The sequence below is a fragment of the Trichomycterus rosablanca genome, chromosome 11 (genome assembly GCF_030014385.1).
Source record: "Trichomycterus rosablanca isolate fTriRos1 chromosome 11, fTriRos1.hap1, whole genome shotgun sequence".
In the NCBI taxonomy this organism is placed as follows: Eukaryota; Metazoa; Chordata; class Actinopteri; order Siluriformes; family Trichomycteridae; genus Trichomycterus; species Trichomycterus rosablanca.
In genome coordinates, this window is record NC_085998.1 from 2,978,227 (window position 1) to 2,993,537 (window position 15,311).

The window sequence follows — 15,311 nt, forward strand, 5'->3', positions numbered from 1 at the left end:
AATGCATTATTTTAATCTTAATTTTAATAATCTACAGTTATAAATACATTTTACTACGGTTATAAATAAACGATAAATGTTCCCTTGTTCTTTTTTTTTTTACAATCTCTGCTTTTAATAAATGTATTTCTTCGTGTATGTCAATGTTTTATTTATTTGTTTTTATTTCATTTTCATGTTTTACCACAGTTTTTTCGTGGTCAGGGTCGAGGTGCAACACATTTCCCGAAATCACTACCTCGCAACCTAATCTGAAGCGTCTGAGGGCATGTTAAAAAGTGCGACACACCATGAAAACAGTACATTTTCCTCAAAAAAAAAACAATAAATAAATAAGTAGTAAATATAACAATAAACGTTATGTTTTTAGTTTGTTTTGATTGTCGGTGTGAAGTTTGTGGACGGGACTTTTATGTTATTAGAGGAAGCTGTTAAACCGGAAGCTCTGTTGTATTTACAGGGCTGTAGAAATGGCGGACATGGACGAGCTGTTCGGCAGTGATGGAGACAGTGATAATGAACAGAGAGGTGAACTTTATATCTGATTTATCTCCATTTAGTTCTGATTTTATGTGCTTTATATTTACAGTTAGGTGTTGGATGAGTGGGAGTGTGTTTGGAGGCGCCATGTGGGCTTTCATGCTCGATCTGAACTGTTATAAATCCTTTTGAGGCTTTACACACTCGGTAATCTCAATAAACACCAAAATAATAATTATTTACACATTAATAATGCTCAAATACCGCCAATAAATAGTTCTGATTACACTATTTGCTTATTAAAATAGTTCTGTCGTGCTGCGTCGTATAACAGCAACTTATCACTAATCAATAATATATGTATCACTCCGCCGACCACCGGTTGCCTAGTAACAGTAAAATCACCATCATTCATTCATTAATTGACTGTTTAACCACCCAATTTATCTAGTTCAGGGTCGCGGTGGGTCAGAATCATTGGGCGAAAGGTAGGAAACACCATGGCAGGGTCGCAAGTTCATCACAGGGCAAACACACCCAGTCTTTAAACTGTTGGAGGAAACCGGAGCACCCGGAGGAAAGCCTCATGGACTCTGGGAGAACATGCAAACTCGTCCACCTGAGAATCGAACCCAGGACCTTCTTGCCCTGAGGCGACAGTGCTACCCAGCGTACCCAGGACCAATGTAATCTTCAGTAAACTTTATAACCATCATAAGGGCAGTTGTAGCCTAGTGGTTAAGGTACTGGACTGATGATCGGAAGGTTGCTGGTTCAAGCCCCACAGCTGCCAGGTTGCTACTGTTGGGCCCTTGAGCAAGGCCCTTAACCCTCGATTGCTTAGACAATATACTGTCACAGTACTGTAAGACGCTTTGGATAAAAGCGCCTGCTAAATGCTGAAAATGTAAATGTAATCAATTGAAGAACGTGTTTAATCTCCAGTGTCTGTCTTGGAAATGTGGCATCACACCCTGGTTGGCCACCAGATCCCTAGAATCACTAATAATCACTGATATCTACCTACCAAACATTTAAACTAAGTCTAAACAGTTAAACTAAGTTTCCCAGCATAAAGATCATGTTTGGGATTTATCATGGGTAAAAAAAAAAAAAAAGACATCAAACACGGCTCACGATAAATCATATTTAGATCTAATGCTCCAAATAGACCCAAGAGTCAGGAGAGCTTTTATTGTCATTTTAGCTATATACGAGTACATATTGAAACGAAACGTTCCTCCAGGTCCAGGGTGCAACACAGAACAAAAGTGCAAGACAGTACAGTACACAGTGCAGATAAACAACAGCACAATAAATACAAGAATGCCTACGATAAGTAAGACAAGACTAGAGACAAATGTTGGTCGGTACATGGTACTGAGTACATAATGGTGAGGTAGATAAGTTAAGTCAGACTCATTTATATAGCGCTTCTTACAATGAACATTGTCTCGAATCAACCTTTCCCTGTTGAGCAAGCCGGGGGCGACAGTGGCAGGGAAAAATTCCTTTAAAAAATTACAACCTTGAGAGGAACCAGACTCAGCAGGGACCCCCGTCCTTCTTGGGTGGCCTGGAGGAGTTCTTTATTTAATAATCCAGTCTTTGAAGAAGACCTGGACATTATAAGTTCTGGACAGTTTGTTGCAGCATGCCAGATTCCCGTCCCATCTAGTAGGGGCACGCCAGATTTTGTTTCACCATGCCAGGTTCCTGTCCAATCTAGTAGAAGTACTCCAGGTTTCCATCCCATCGCAAGAGAGACAACAGCTACACATACCTGGAACTGTTAAAGATACCCTCGATCAAGAAAACACAAGAGCAATCGTAAACATCCTGGCAGGAACAAAAATATGTATGTAAACATAACACTGATATAACACAATCATGTGTATAAAGTGGCATAAAACTCAAATAAATAAATACATAAATGGTTAAAAACAAACAAAGAAGCCACATTCAGATGAGAACTCATCCGAGCAGTCGCAGTTGGACCCTTGAGCAGGCATTTTATCCTCTTGGCTTCAGGAGTGCCGTATAATGGGTGACTCGACACAATTCTTCTCGACACAACAACCGGGTCAGAGCATCTCCAAATATGCAGCTCTTGTGGGGTGTGTCCCGGTCTGCAGTGGTCAGTATCTATCAAAAGTGCTCCAAGGAAGGAACAGTGGTAAACCGGCGACAGGGTCGTGGGCGGCCGAGGCTCACTGATACACGTGTGGAGCGAAGGCTGGCTGCAGACGAGCTACTGTAGCTCAAACTGCTGAAGAAGTTCATGCTGGTTCTGATAGGAAGGTGTCAGAATACACAGAGCATCACAGTTTGTGGTGTATGGGGCTGCATAGCCGCAGACCGGTCAGGGCGCCCATTCTGACCCCTGTCCACCACCGAAAGCACCAACCATGGGCACGAAAGCATGGGAACTGGACCACGGAGAGATAGAAGAAGGCAGCCTGGTCTGATGAATCAGGTGAACACGGCACCAGGATGCACTATGGGAAGAAGGCAAGTTGGCGGAGGCGGTGTGATGCTTTGGGCGACGTTCTGCTGGGAAACCTCGGGTCCTGCCATCCATGTGGATGTTACCCTGACACGTAGCACCTACCTAAGCATTGCTGCAGACCATGTTCACCCTCTCATAGAGACGCTTCCCTGATATCTGTGGCCTCTTTCAGCAGGATGATGCTCCCTGCCACAAAGCTAAAATCCTTCAGGAATGGTTTGAGGAGCACAAGAACCAGTTTGAAGTGTTGACTTGGCCTCCAAGTTCCCCAGTGCAAATAGTAACAACAATAAAAATGTAATTATATTATACGTAAGTAATAAGAAAAATCGTGTGTGTGTGTATGTGTGTGATATGGTCACCCACTGTCCCTCACCTGGTGGCAGATGTGTGTGTACAGTGCTGCTAGTGTGGGGCAGTTTGTCTGGGTCTGGGAGGTAGTTAAAGCTGGGAAAAAACTGGGTCTGAATGTGGTGGTATTTGGTGCACGCTCTGACCCCAACCTCCAAAACAAGCAAGATTTTATTTTATTTCTCTCCCTCAGGCTCGGGTTCAGGTTCCGGTTCTGGCTCTGATTCGGAGCAGGAAAGACCCAGATCGGCCAGTAACGCCTCTGGAAGCGGGAGCGGCAGCGAGAGGGGTCGTGAGGATGACTACGACGAAGACGGCCAGGACGCCGGAAAGCCGAGCAACCAAGAGCTGTTCGGAGACGACAGCGAGGACGAACGGGGCAGCGACAACCAATCGGAGCGTTCCGGTCACAACAACGACAACCAATCGGGAGCCAGCGAGCACTCGGAGGCGGAGCAGCACAGCGGCTCGGAGGGGCACCACGAGGATGAGGACGACGATGAAGCTCATAGGTAGGATGGGCTGAACGTGCCTGTCATGCTGGAACTATATTATTACACGTGTTAGGAAGTGTTGTAGTTGAAACACATGAATTAAAAATTAGACAGGGCGTCCTAATACTTTTGACCACATGTATTACGTATTATCTGGACCTCGAGTGCTTCGTTTGTCACCAGACATCCGTCTCTTCTCAGTCACAGGTCAGATGCAGGAAGCCCCGCCTCCGTAGCAGGTAGCCACCACTCAGGTAGCCACCACTCGGGTAGTCACCGGTCGGGTAGCCACCGGTCAGGACGAGGCAGCGCCACCCCACACTCCGACCACTCGGACGGAGAGGGTACGCCCAGGGCCGAGGGCTCGGACGGCCACTCGGGAGACGAGAAGTGGGAGGGAGGCCGGAAGAGCGCCAGCCCCCGTTCTGACCAATCGGAGGACGAGGAGAAGCGGCAGAACTCGGACGACGAGAGGGATCGGTCCGACGACGAGGGCAGGGGGCAGAAATCCGGTGAGCGCCCGGTCCAGATCAGATCCAGATCATGTGTTTATGAGTTCGAGTCCCGCGAAGTTCACGCTCTTGTTTGTGTTGTTACAGGCTCGGCTAAAGGCAGCGACAGCGAGGACGACTTCGTGGGACGGAAAAAGAAAAAAGCCGTGACGGATTCGGACTCGGACAGCGACGTGGGGGCGCGAGGGGGTGAGAGCTGCGCTCACGCACATCACCATCATCATAAAAATCATAATAAATAATAAAGTGTAGAGAGGAAACATCCAGAAAGCGGCAGTTCTGCATCAGCATTCATTGTTAAAACCTTGTTTCAGTTTAAAACCTACTGGACCTCAGGTGTGACTGACCAACACGTCCATAAGCGTCTGATTCTAAAGCAGGGGCCTTTAAAAGCAAGCTTGCTTGACTGTGGACATCTGTGTCCGAGTTCCAGCAGCTTTTAATTCATGGTAGACTTGTATATGTCCACCCCAACACCAAAAGAGGAGCGCCAAGGCTGTTGCCCCCCCTTCAGACACGCTTCTTTTCACCTGCCAGAGACAGATCCTGCTTAGTGCAGGTACCTCTACTGGCCAGCAGAGGCCGCACTTACACCAGCGACAGGAACCCTGTTTCAGCCAATGCCCCCACATTTGATCGTGTGTGTGTGTAAGCGCCCGGCCGGCTGATAGCACAGTTTGAGAGCTCGAGATCTCAAATCTGTATGTATATACGTCATATAGAATTATCCAACAAGTCCTTATGTTTTCCAGGTAAGAAATCCGGAGCAGACGACCTGTTCGGAGAAGCCGACGACATCTCATCAGACAGCGACAACGAGAAACCCCCGACGCCCGGGCAACCCCAGGTACAGCGTTTCTCTATAGAGAAGTATATAGTATATAGAGAAGGGCCCAGCAGTGTGGGGTTTGAACGAGCAACCTTCTGTTTACTAGTTCAGCACCTTAACCGCTAGGCTACAACCGCCCTTAAATAAGTGGTGGAGGAATACAGAGAGCATACTGTGTCCGGCATCGCTGCTTCAGACTAGTCGGTTGCACACGTTGGAGCAGATGTGTGTTTCTATCCTGTTTTCAACCAGACTGAGTCGCAAGTGCGCCAGTTTGGGGGGGGTCCACAGAGGGCTAAGAGTATCACGGTCCCCCTGACACGAGTACAGTAGCCAGTCGCATCTTTTCACCTGCCTGCGATGGAATCTCAGGGAAGAGCTGCGTCGCGTTCGGAAAGTCGGGCAGCTGTAGCCTAGTGGTTAAGGTACTGCTCCTGTAATCAGAAGGTTGCCGGTTCAAGCCTCACCACTGCCAGGTTGCCACTGTTGGGCCCCTGAGCAAGGCCCCTAACCCTCAATTGCTTAGACAGTGTACTGTCAGAATACTGTAAGTCGCTTTGGACAAAAGCGTCTGCTAAAAAAGTGTATGCCTAAAATGTAAACAAGCTGGTGTGGGCGCCTCGACCAGACAGCAGAGGGCGCCATTGTACAGCAAATACAGGCAAAGCCAATCATGCCTGTATGGGCACCTGGCCAGGTCGCAATCCTGATCATTTCAAAGTGTATTTTACAAGGATCATGTGACCAGGGTTTGGTTCTTTATACCAGCCAGCAGTGGACCTCCATGGAGAGTCATGCTATGTTTTCTGTGTATCGACCAGACGTCACTACTAGCAGTGAGGAACCTCGTTTCCAGTTGTGCCTGTTGGGTGCCCAGCCAGGTTGATAGCACTGCTAAGATCTGGCCTTGACAGCTCGAGCTTTTCAGTGTTGGGCTTTCGAACCATGTCTGTTTAAATGTTGCTGACGGTAACGATTGCGTACCTGCAGGATAACGAGGATGGGATGGAGCATCAGGAGGAGGAGCAGGTTCCCGAGACCCGGATAGAGGTGGAGATCCCAAAAGTCAGCACTGATCTGGGCAGCGACCTCTACTTCGTGAAACTCCCCAACTTCCTGAGCGTGGAGCCGAGGTGTGTATTAACAACGGCGCCGCCGGACCACGCGTGATCCGTTCATCAGCGTTTCATGACTCCCGTCTGACTCCCGTCTGCGCAGGCCGTTCGATCCACAGTACTACGAGGATGAGTTCGAGGATGAGGAGATGCTGGATGAGGAAGGCAGAACCAGGCTGAAGCTGAAAGTGGAGAACACCATCAGGTGGCGCACTCGCCGCGACGAAGAGGGAAACGACATCCGCGACAGTAACGCGCGCATCGTCAAGTGGTCTGACGGCAGGTGTGTTCCGATTACGTCCCGTGGTTTTGTTTACGTTCAGTTCTGTTCACTTTTAAAGTTCTGTCCGTCTCAGTTGCATTACGTTTATTAAGTTCAGTGAGATTAAAGCTCTGTTTATATTGTTTGAATTGCACTTGTGTTGCATCTCAGACTGCTCGAGTTGCTCCTACGTTGGACCTGTGGCTTTGCGCTCATGGTGTGTGTTGCTGGAGCTGCGCTTGAGTTGCTGGAGCTGCAGTTAAGTTGCATCCTTGGTGTTGCTGGAGCTGCAGTTAAGTTGCAGAAGTTACAGTTAAGTTGCATCTCTGGTGTTGCTGGAGCTGCAGTTAAGTTGCATCTCTGGTGTTTTTTGGAGCTGAGCTTGAGTTGCTGGAGCTGCAGTTAAGTTGCATCTCTGGTGTTACTGGAGCTGCGCTTGAGTTGCTGGAGCTGCAGTTAAGTTGAATCTCTGGTGTTGCTGGAGCTGCGCTTGAGTTGCTGGAGCTGCAGTTAAGTTGAATCTCTGGTGTTGCTGGAGCTGCGCTTGAGTTGCTGGAGCTGCAGTTAAGTTGTATCTCTGGTGTTTTTTTGGAGGTGTGCTTGAGTTGCTGGAGCTGCAGTTAAGTTGCATCTCTGGTGTTGCTGGAGCTGCGCTTGAGTTGCTGGAGCTGCAGTTAAGTTGTATCTCTGGTGTTTTTTGGAGGTGTGCTTGAGTTGCTGGAGCTGCAGTTAAGTTGCATCTCTGGTGTTGCTGGAGCTGCGCTTGAGTTGCTGGAGCTGCAGTTAAGTTGCATCTCTGGTGTTTTTTGGAGGTGTGCTTGAGTTGCGTCTCTGGTGTTGCTGGAGCTGCAGTTAAGTTGCATCTCTGGTGTTGCTGGAGCTGCGCTTGAGTTGCTGGAGCTGCAGTTAAGTTGTATCTCTGGTGTTTTTTGGAGGTGTGCTTGAGTTGCGTCTCTGGTGTTGCTGGAGCTGCAGTTAAGTTGCATCTCTGGTGTTGCTGGAGCTGCGCTTGAGTTGCTGGAGCTGCAGTTAAGTTGCATCTCTGGTGTTTTTTGGAGCTGAGCTTGAGTTGCTGGAGCTGCAGTTAAGTTGCATCTCTGGTGTTGCTGGAGCTGCAGTTAAGTTGCATCTCTGGTGTTTTTTGGAGCTGAGCTTGAGTTGCTGGACTTGCAGTTAAGTTGCATCTCTGGTGTTGCTGGAGCTGCAGTTAAGTTGCATCTCTGGTGTTGCTGGAGCTGCAGTTAAGTTGCATCTCTGGTGTTGCTGGAGCTGCAGTTAAGTTGCATCTCTGGTGTTGCTGGAGCTGCAGTTAAGTTGAATCTCTGGTGTTGCTGGAGCTGCGGTTGAGTTGCTGGAGCTGCAGTTAAGTTGCATCTCTGGTGTTTTTTGGAGCTGAGCTTGAGTTGCTGGAGCTGCAGTTAAGTTGCATCTCTGGTGTTGCTGGAGCTGCAGTTAAGTTGCATCTCTGGTGTTTTTTGGAGCTGAGCTTGAGTTGCTGGACTTGCAGTTAAGTTGCATCTCTGGTGTTGCTGGAGCTGCAGTTAAGTTGCATCTCTGGTGTTGCTGGAGCTGCAGTTAAGTTGCATCTCTGGTGTTGCTGGAGCTGCAGTTAAGTTGCATCTCTGGTGTTGCTGGAGCTGCAGTTAAGTTGCATCTCTGGTGTTTTTTGGAGCTGAGCTTGAGTTGCGTCTCTGGTGTTGCTGGAGCTGCAGTTAAGTTGCATCTCTGGTGTTTTTTGGAGGTGTGCTTGAGTTGCATCTCTGGTGTTGCTGGAGCTGCAGTTAAGTTGCATCTCTGGTGTTTTTTTGGAGGTGTGCTTGAGTTGCTGGACCTGCAGTTAAGTTGCATCTCTGGTGTTTTTTTGGAGGTGTGCTTGAGTTGCATCTCTGGTGTTGCTGGAGCTGCAGTTAAGTTGCATCTCTGGTGTTTTTTGGAGCTGCGCTTGAGTTGCTGGACCTGCAGTTAAGTTGCATCTCTGGTGTTTTTTTGGAGGTGTGCTTGAGTTGCATCTCTGGTGTTGCTGAAGCTGCAGTTAAGTTGCATCTCTGGTGTTTTTTGGAGCTGAGCTTAAGTTGCTGGACCTGCAGTTAAGTTGCATCTCTGGTGTTGCTGAAGCTGCAGTTAAGTTGCATCTCTGGTGTTGCTGAAGCTGCAGTTAAGTTGCATCTCTGGTGTTGCTGAAGCTGCAGTTAAGTTGCATCTCTGGTGTTGCTGGAGCTGCGCTTGAGTTGCTGGAGCGGCAGTTAAGTTGCATCTCTGGTGTTTTTAGAGCTGCAGTTGAGTCGCATTTCCGGTATTGCAGGAGTTGCTCCCACTTTATGTCTCTGGTGTTGTGCTCATGTTTCACACATTACATTGCTGGAGTTGTGCCTGCATTACGTCTTTGGCATTGCAGGAGTTGTGAGCACGTTATGGCACGTCAAGCTGAAACAAGATCTAGATATATCTACAGAACTGTTAACAGTCTTTAAATAAACCCCCTTTTTCTCCCAATTTAGCGTAGCCAATCCGCTGCTGGGGACCCCGATGGCATCCAGGGAGTGTGTATATTCACCTGACACACACTCCCTCCGACGTGTGCACGTGTCATACCAATCCAAGCCACACCCCGATCTCGGCACTCCTCCACTTTCTGTACAGGTGCCCTGAGCAACCGAGGTCCTCACACAGCGTTGGTAACCCCACCTTAGTCTGGTCTTTCCCACCCAGCAGAGTGGTTGCCAGTTTTGTCTGCTAGGGCGTGCCCAGTCGACCGGTAGAAGAGTCGAGATTCAAGCCCGTGAGCACACCAGCGGATTATCCCACTGTGCCACCTGGAACTGTGGTTTGTGGTTAGTCGTTATTAGAAGTGTGCTGAGTAAATTCCATCAGATCTTTTATTCTTGATGTTGATCAGTGATCAGTGATGTATGAGGAGATGAAAGCAGGATTTGCTGGAGAACCTTCAGTCTTCATCTCTGTTCCAGCATCACATTATTCATCCTCCTGTTAAAACTTATAATATTAAAAACACGTGATTCTACATCCTACACTGTTTACAATGTGTGTGTGTGTGTGTGTGTGTGTGTGTGTGTGTGTGTGTGTGTGTGTGTGTGTGGCTTTATTACATGGTTTTGCAGTATGTTATAATGTGCTTAGGGCTGTCACGTGATTACAATTAATCAAGATTAATTTGAACAGTTATGCAAATTTTTTATTGCAAGAACATGTTTACCAATAAAAACATTCATAAAATTATGATAAAATTACTCAATCTAAATTATTTTTAGAAAGTTTAACAAACAAACAGAAATTGAAAAATGGCTTGTATTTTAATTTTCTAAAATCAAAATTTTTTTATCAGTTCAACTGGAAATAAACACACAAGCGCTGACGTGTATATTTGCTTTATATATTCAGTGTAAATCAAGCACAAGTGTTAAGAAGACGGAGCAATAAGTAATAATAACGCTACGCCGCTTCCCCTGTTCCGACTTTTGTGTCTGCCGTAGTTTTTCCTGCCCTTTTCACCCTAATTTTCCTGCCCTAATTCACACAAGTAGTGTTTTTCCTTAAAAAAAGAACTATTCTAAAAAAAAAAGTTTGTTGTTTATTAACATCTCAGTTGTCGTGTAATGTGAATTACAAATATATTGTCTGGCCCTTTAAGAATGTTAAGTGCACTATAGGGCGCAGGGAGCGAGTGTGTAGGGAAGATGTCAGAAATGACACAGTCTCCGGCTGTGTTTATTTTTTTCTGTTAATCAGCGTTCTGCTTCATGCACTTTTAAGGAACGCAAATTACCACAGACACACATATTTACATGGAACAGCTCAATAAATAGTTTGATTACAATTTTAAAATCTTGATGAATTTTTTGATTAATTAACGACAGCCCTAAATGTGCTCATTGTGAAAATGCAGGAAACGAAGCGATGCTACGATCTGTAATCTCATTCTGATTGTGTTTACTAAAATGATATACCTTTTTCTTCTCTCTTGTTAATTAGCATGTCGCTGCACCTGGGTAACGAGGTGTTTGACGTCTACAAAGCTCCTCTACAGGGAGATCACAATCACCTCTTCATCAGACAGGGTACAGGACTGCAGGGGCAGGCTGTGTTCAAAACCAAACTCACTTTCAGGTACACACACACACACACACACACACTTTAGACTGCTGGATCATTCGAGCGTATTTTTATGTCATTTTAGAATTAGGGAAGACTGTCTGACTCGTGAGTGTGTGTGTGTGTGTGTGTGTGTGTGTAGACCCCACTCGACAGACAGCGCCACCCACAGGAAGATGACCCTCTCTCTGGCCGACCGATGCTCAAAGACACAGAAGATCAGAATCCTGCCGATGGCCGGTCGAGACCCGGAGTCCCAGAGGAACGAAATGATCAAGGTCTCACACACACACACACACACACGCAAACGCACAACATTAGGACCACCCTCCAAAAATGTGGACATAATTACCATTTGTACCATGATTGGGTCTGTCCAAAAACCTTTGATCTCTATACGCAGACACATTACCCATCATCCTACACTCCTGAGTAGAGGGCGTGACTAAATTCTTAGCTCCCTTAAAATGCTCCTACTGAGGCACCTTATTTCTGAGTGATGATCTGACTGAATGACGAGGGAGCGTCGGACGCCTCCTCATAGGGCTGAAACGATTACTCAAAATCATCGATTCAAATTTTTCGCATCGAGGCATTGTTTAATCCATACAACTATATACAGCTCACAGTGTTCCGCACTTGTGCACGACGCGTTCACGCTGTGGGCAGGTGACGTGAAGAAGCCGAGGGCTGCATCCCAAATCTCACACTCAAACAGAACTTAATGGGACTTAATCCGGGGTACTTTTCGCGTACGGTTTAATGAATACTCCGTATTTTGACACGCTCGCCGCTCCCGCGTACTGTTCAGTATGAAAGTGCGATTTGAGACACAGCCGAGATTTGATGGCGCGGAAATGGAGAGAAAGAAAATATCGAGACCAAGGAAACGAAAGAAAGTTTTAGATGATTTTAAGCTGGAAAAAACGAAAACTCAGAACAACATCCACACCATCGGAGCGTCGTGTTGAGACTTTTCTTCATTACAAACCCCACAGGCTTTCCTGAAGGTTTAGACAAACACACACGTACACGCACACACACAAACGCCAGATCTACCTCAGCTAGGAGATACGATCCTGACGGAACCTCCTACAAACGCCACAAAGCCTCCAAACTAAATATTGAAGCGTTATGTTCTGCGTGAGCTGTAGCTGAAACTTTTAGTTCTAAAAGTTGCACAAATTCGAGGCGATGTTCATGTATTATTGTTTATTATTATTTTTGCCTTAGTTTTAGGTGCCTGTATACATTTCAAAAGTTATTTGATTTTTTTTTTGTTTTTGCATTTCAAAAATCTTCTCTTTAAACTGTCCTGTACACAAGCAAAAGTATTTCTTATCCGATTACTCGATTAATCGCTGGAATAATCGATAGAATACTCGATTACAAAAATAATCGATAGTTGCAGCCCTACCTCCTCAGCACTGAGGTCGGGCGATCCCAGCATTCAGTGCGGCACGACTCTTCTCACAGAAAACTACAAACGGCGTACGAATAAATGTGGAGTTCTTTTCAAATGTAAATAAATTCTCACTGATGTTTAATCTGTATGAAGGTGCACGAGTGTCGTTTATTTGTAAATTGGGGCTCGTCAGGGAGAGTTGAAGCGTTTTCGGTACACGGATGGAGACGTTAGCTGGCGTACTAGCGGGTTGTACCGCCTCAGGTCCTTCAAACCGACTGTGTTAGCTTAGTAAGAGCGTCTAAATAATCCGCGTCTTCCTCCCCCGTACAGAAAGAGGAGGAGCGACTGCGGGCGTCTATCCGGCGCGAGTCCCAGCAGAGGCGCGTGAGAGAGAAGCAGCACCAGCGAGGTCTGAGCGCCGGATACCTGGAGCCCGATCGCTACGATGATGATGAGGAAGGAGACGAGGGCGTCAGCCTGTCTGCTATAAAGAACAAGTTCAAAGGAGGAGGAGGACTACGAGGTAAACCATCGGCGCGTTAGACAGACGCGTCCAGAACCTGACGAGAGTGGCAGGGTGTGATTAATGTGTGTGTGTTTCAGAGGAGAGAGCGAGGATCTACTCATCAGACAGTGATGAAGGCTCTGATGAGGATAAAGCTCAGCGCCTGATGAAGGCTAAGAAACTGGACAGTGATGAGGTGAGTGAATGTGCATGCAAGTGTGTGTGACCAGCAGGTGGCGCCGCTTCACCATGTTCAGTATGACTGTGTGTGAACTGCATTCTGCATCCCAGCTTCAAACTCACACTGACCAGCCGGCATCATACTGACACACTGACCAGCCGGCTTCATACCGACACCAACCGGCATCATACTGACACACTGACCAGCCGGCTTCATACTGACACTGACCAGCCGGCTTCATACCGACACCAACCGGCATCATACTGACACACTGACCAGCCGGCTTCATACTGACACTGACCAGCCGGCTTCATACCGACACCAACCGGCATCATACTGACACACTGACCAGCCGGCTTCATACTGACACTGACCAGCCGGCTTCATACCGACACCAACCGGCATCATACTGACACACTGACCAGCCGACTTCATACTGACACACTGACCAGCTGGCTTCATACTGACACACTGACCAGCTGGCTTCATACTGACACTGACCAGCCGGCTTCATACCGACACCAACCGGCATCATACTGACACACTGACCAGCCGGCTTCATACTGACACCAACCGGCATCATACTGACACACTGACCAGCTGGCTTCATACTGACACTGACCAGCCGGCTTCATACCGACACCAACCGGCATCATACTGACACACTGACCAGCCGGCTTCATACTGACACACTGACCAGCCGGCTTCATACTGACACACTGACCAGCCGGCATCATACTGACACACTGACCAGCCGGCATCATACTGACACACTGACCAGCCGGCTTCAAACTCACACTGACCAGCCGGCTTCATACCGACACACTGACCAGCCGGCTTCATACCGACACACTGACCAGCCGGCTTCATACCGACACCAACCAGCATCATACTGACACACTGACCAGCCGGCTTCATACTGACACACTGACCAGCTGGCTTCATACTGACACACTGACCAGCCGGCTTCATACTGACACTGACCAGCCTGCTTCATACTGACACACTGACCAGCCTGCTTCATACTGACACACTGACCAGCCGGCATCATACTGACACACTGACCAGCCGGCATCATACTGACACACTGACCAGCCGGCTTCATACCGACACCAACCAGCATCATACTGACACACTGACCAGCTGGCATCATACTGACACACTGACCAGCCGGCATCATACTGACACACTGACCAGCTGGCATCATACTGACACACTGACCAGCTGGCTTCATACTGACACACTGACCAGCCGGCATCATACTGACACACTGACCAGCCGGCATCATACTGACACACTGACCAGCTGGCATCATACTGACACACTGACCAGCCGGCATCATACTGACACACTGACCAGCCGGCATCATACTGACACACTGACCAGCTGGCTTCATACTGACACACTGACCAGCTGGCATCATACTGACACACTGACCAGCTGGCATCATACTGACACACTGACCAGCTGGCTTCATACTGACACACTGACCAGCCGGCATCATACTGACACACTGACCAGCCGGCATCATACTGACACACTGACCAGCTGGCATCATACTGACACACTGACCAGCCGGCATCATACTGACACACTGACCAGCCGGCATCATACTGACACACTGACCAGCTGGCTTCATACTGACACACTGACCAGCTGGCATCATACTGACACACTGACCAGCTGGCATCATACTGACACACTGACCGACTTCATACTCACACTGACCAAGCGGTTTCATACTGACCCACCGATACTGACCGGCTTCATACTCACACTGACCAACCGGCTTCATACTCACACTGACCAGCTTCATACTGACACACTGACCAAGCGGTTTCACACTCACCCTGACCAACCGGTTTCATACTAACACTGACCAGCTTCATACTCACACTGACCAGTTTTATACTGACCGTCTCATATCCCACTCATCAGGAATTGTGGGTAATTCACTGCGTGTGTTCTGGTGTTCCAGGAGGGAGAGAACTCTGGGAAGAGGAAGGCGGAGGACGGGGACGATGAAGACACGTCCTCCAAGAAAGCCAAGAAGTACGTTATCAGTGACGACGAGGATGAGGACGATGAGGACGGACGGGAGGAGCAGGAGGAGCAGGAGGAGCACAAGGAGCAGGAGAAACATGAGGAGCAGGAGAAACATGAGGAACATGAGGAGCAGGAGGAACATGAGGAGCAGGAGGAACATGAGGAGCAGGAGGAACATGAGGAGGAGCAGGATGAAGAGTGATGTGTTTGTTTTTTATCATTAGAAGCCGGGGGGGGGGGGGTATATTTTATACGGCTATTTCAGTGAGAATAAAGTGACCTCAAGTGACCCCTGTGTTTTTTGTCCACACACACACACACACACACACACACACACACACAGTGTAGTGGAATACAGACACTACAACAAGAGGGCAGGTGGCACAGGTAGTGTAGGTGTAGCAACGTGGTTATTGTGTTCTTGGGTTTGGTTCTTGTTTCAGATCAGTCTGCCAGGAGTTTTGCATGTTCTCTTGTGTTTGTGTGAGCTTCCTTTACATGTTTCGTTT

General features: G+C 47.8%; 1 protein-coding gene across 1 annotated transcript; it reads left to right on the forward strand.

Moving 5' to 3' along the window:
- The first annotated feature begins 453 nt into the window (after positions 1-453).
- On the forward strand, positions 454-15,052 carry leo1 (LEO1 homolog, Paf1/RNA polymerase II complex component). The gene is made up of 12 exons (XM_063004804.1): positions 454-528; positions 3,534-3,852; positions 4,036-4,346; positions 4,434-4,535; positions 5,099-5,193; positions 6,166-6,308; positions 6,394-6,573; positions 10,543-10,677; positions 10,805-10,940; positions 12,401-12,593; positions 12,674-12,771; positions 14,735-15,052. The coding sequence occupies exons 1-12, from the start codon at positions 471-473 to the stop codon at positions 15,002-15,004; spliced, it is 2,040 nt and encodes a 679-aa protein (XP_062860874.1). The 5' UTR covers positions 454-470; the 3' UTR covers positions 15,005-15,052.
- The last annotated feature ends 259 nt before the right edge of the window (positions 15,053-15,311 follow it).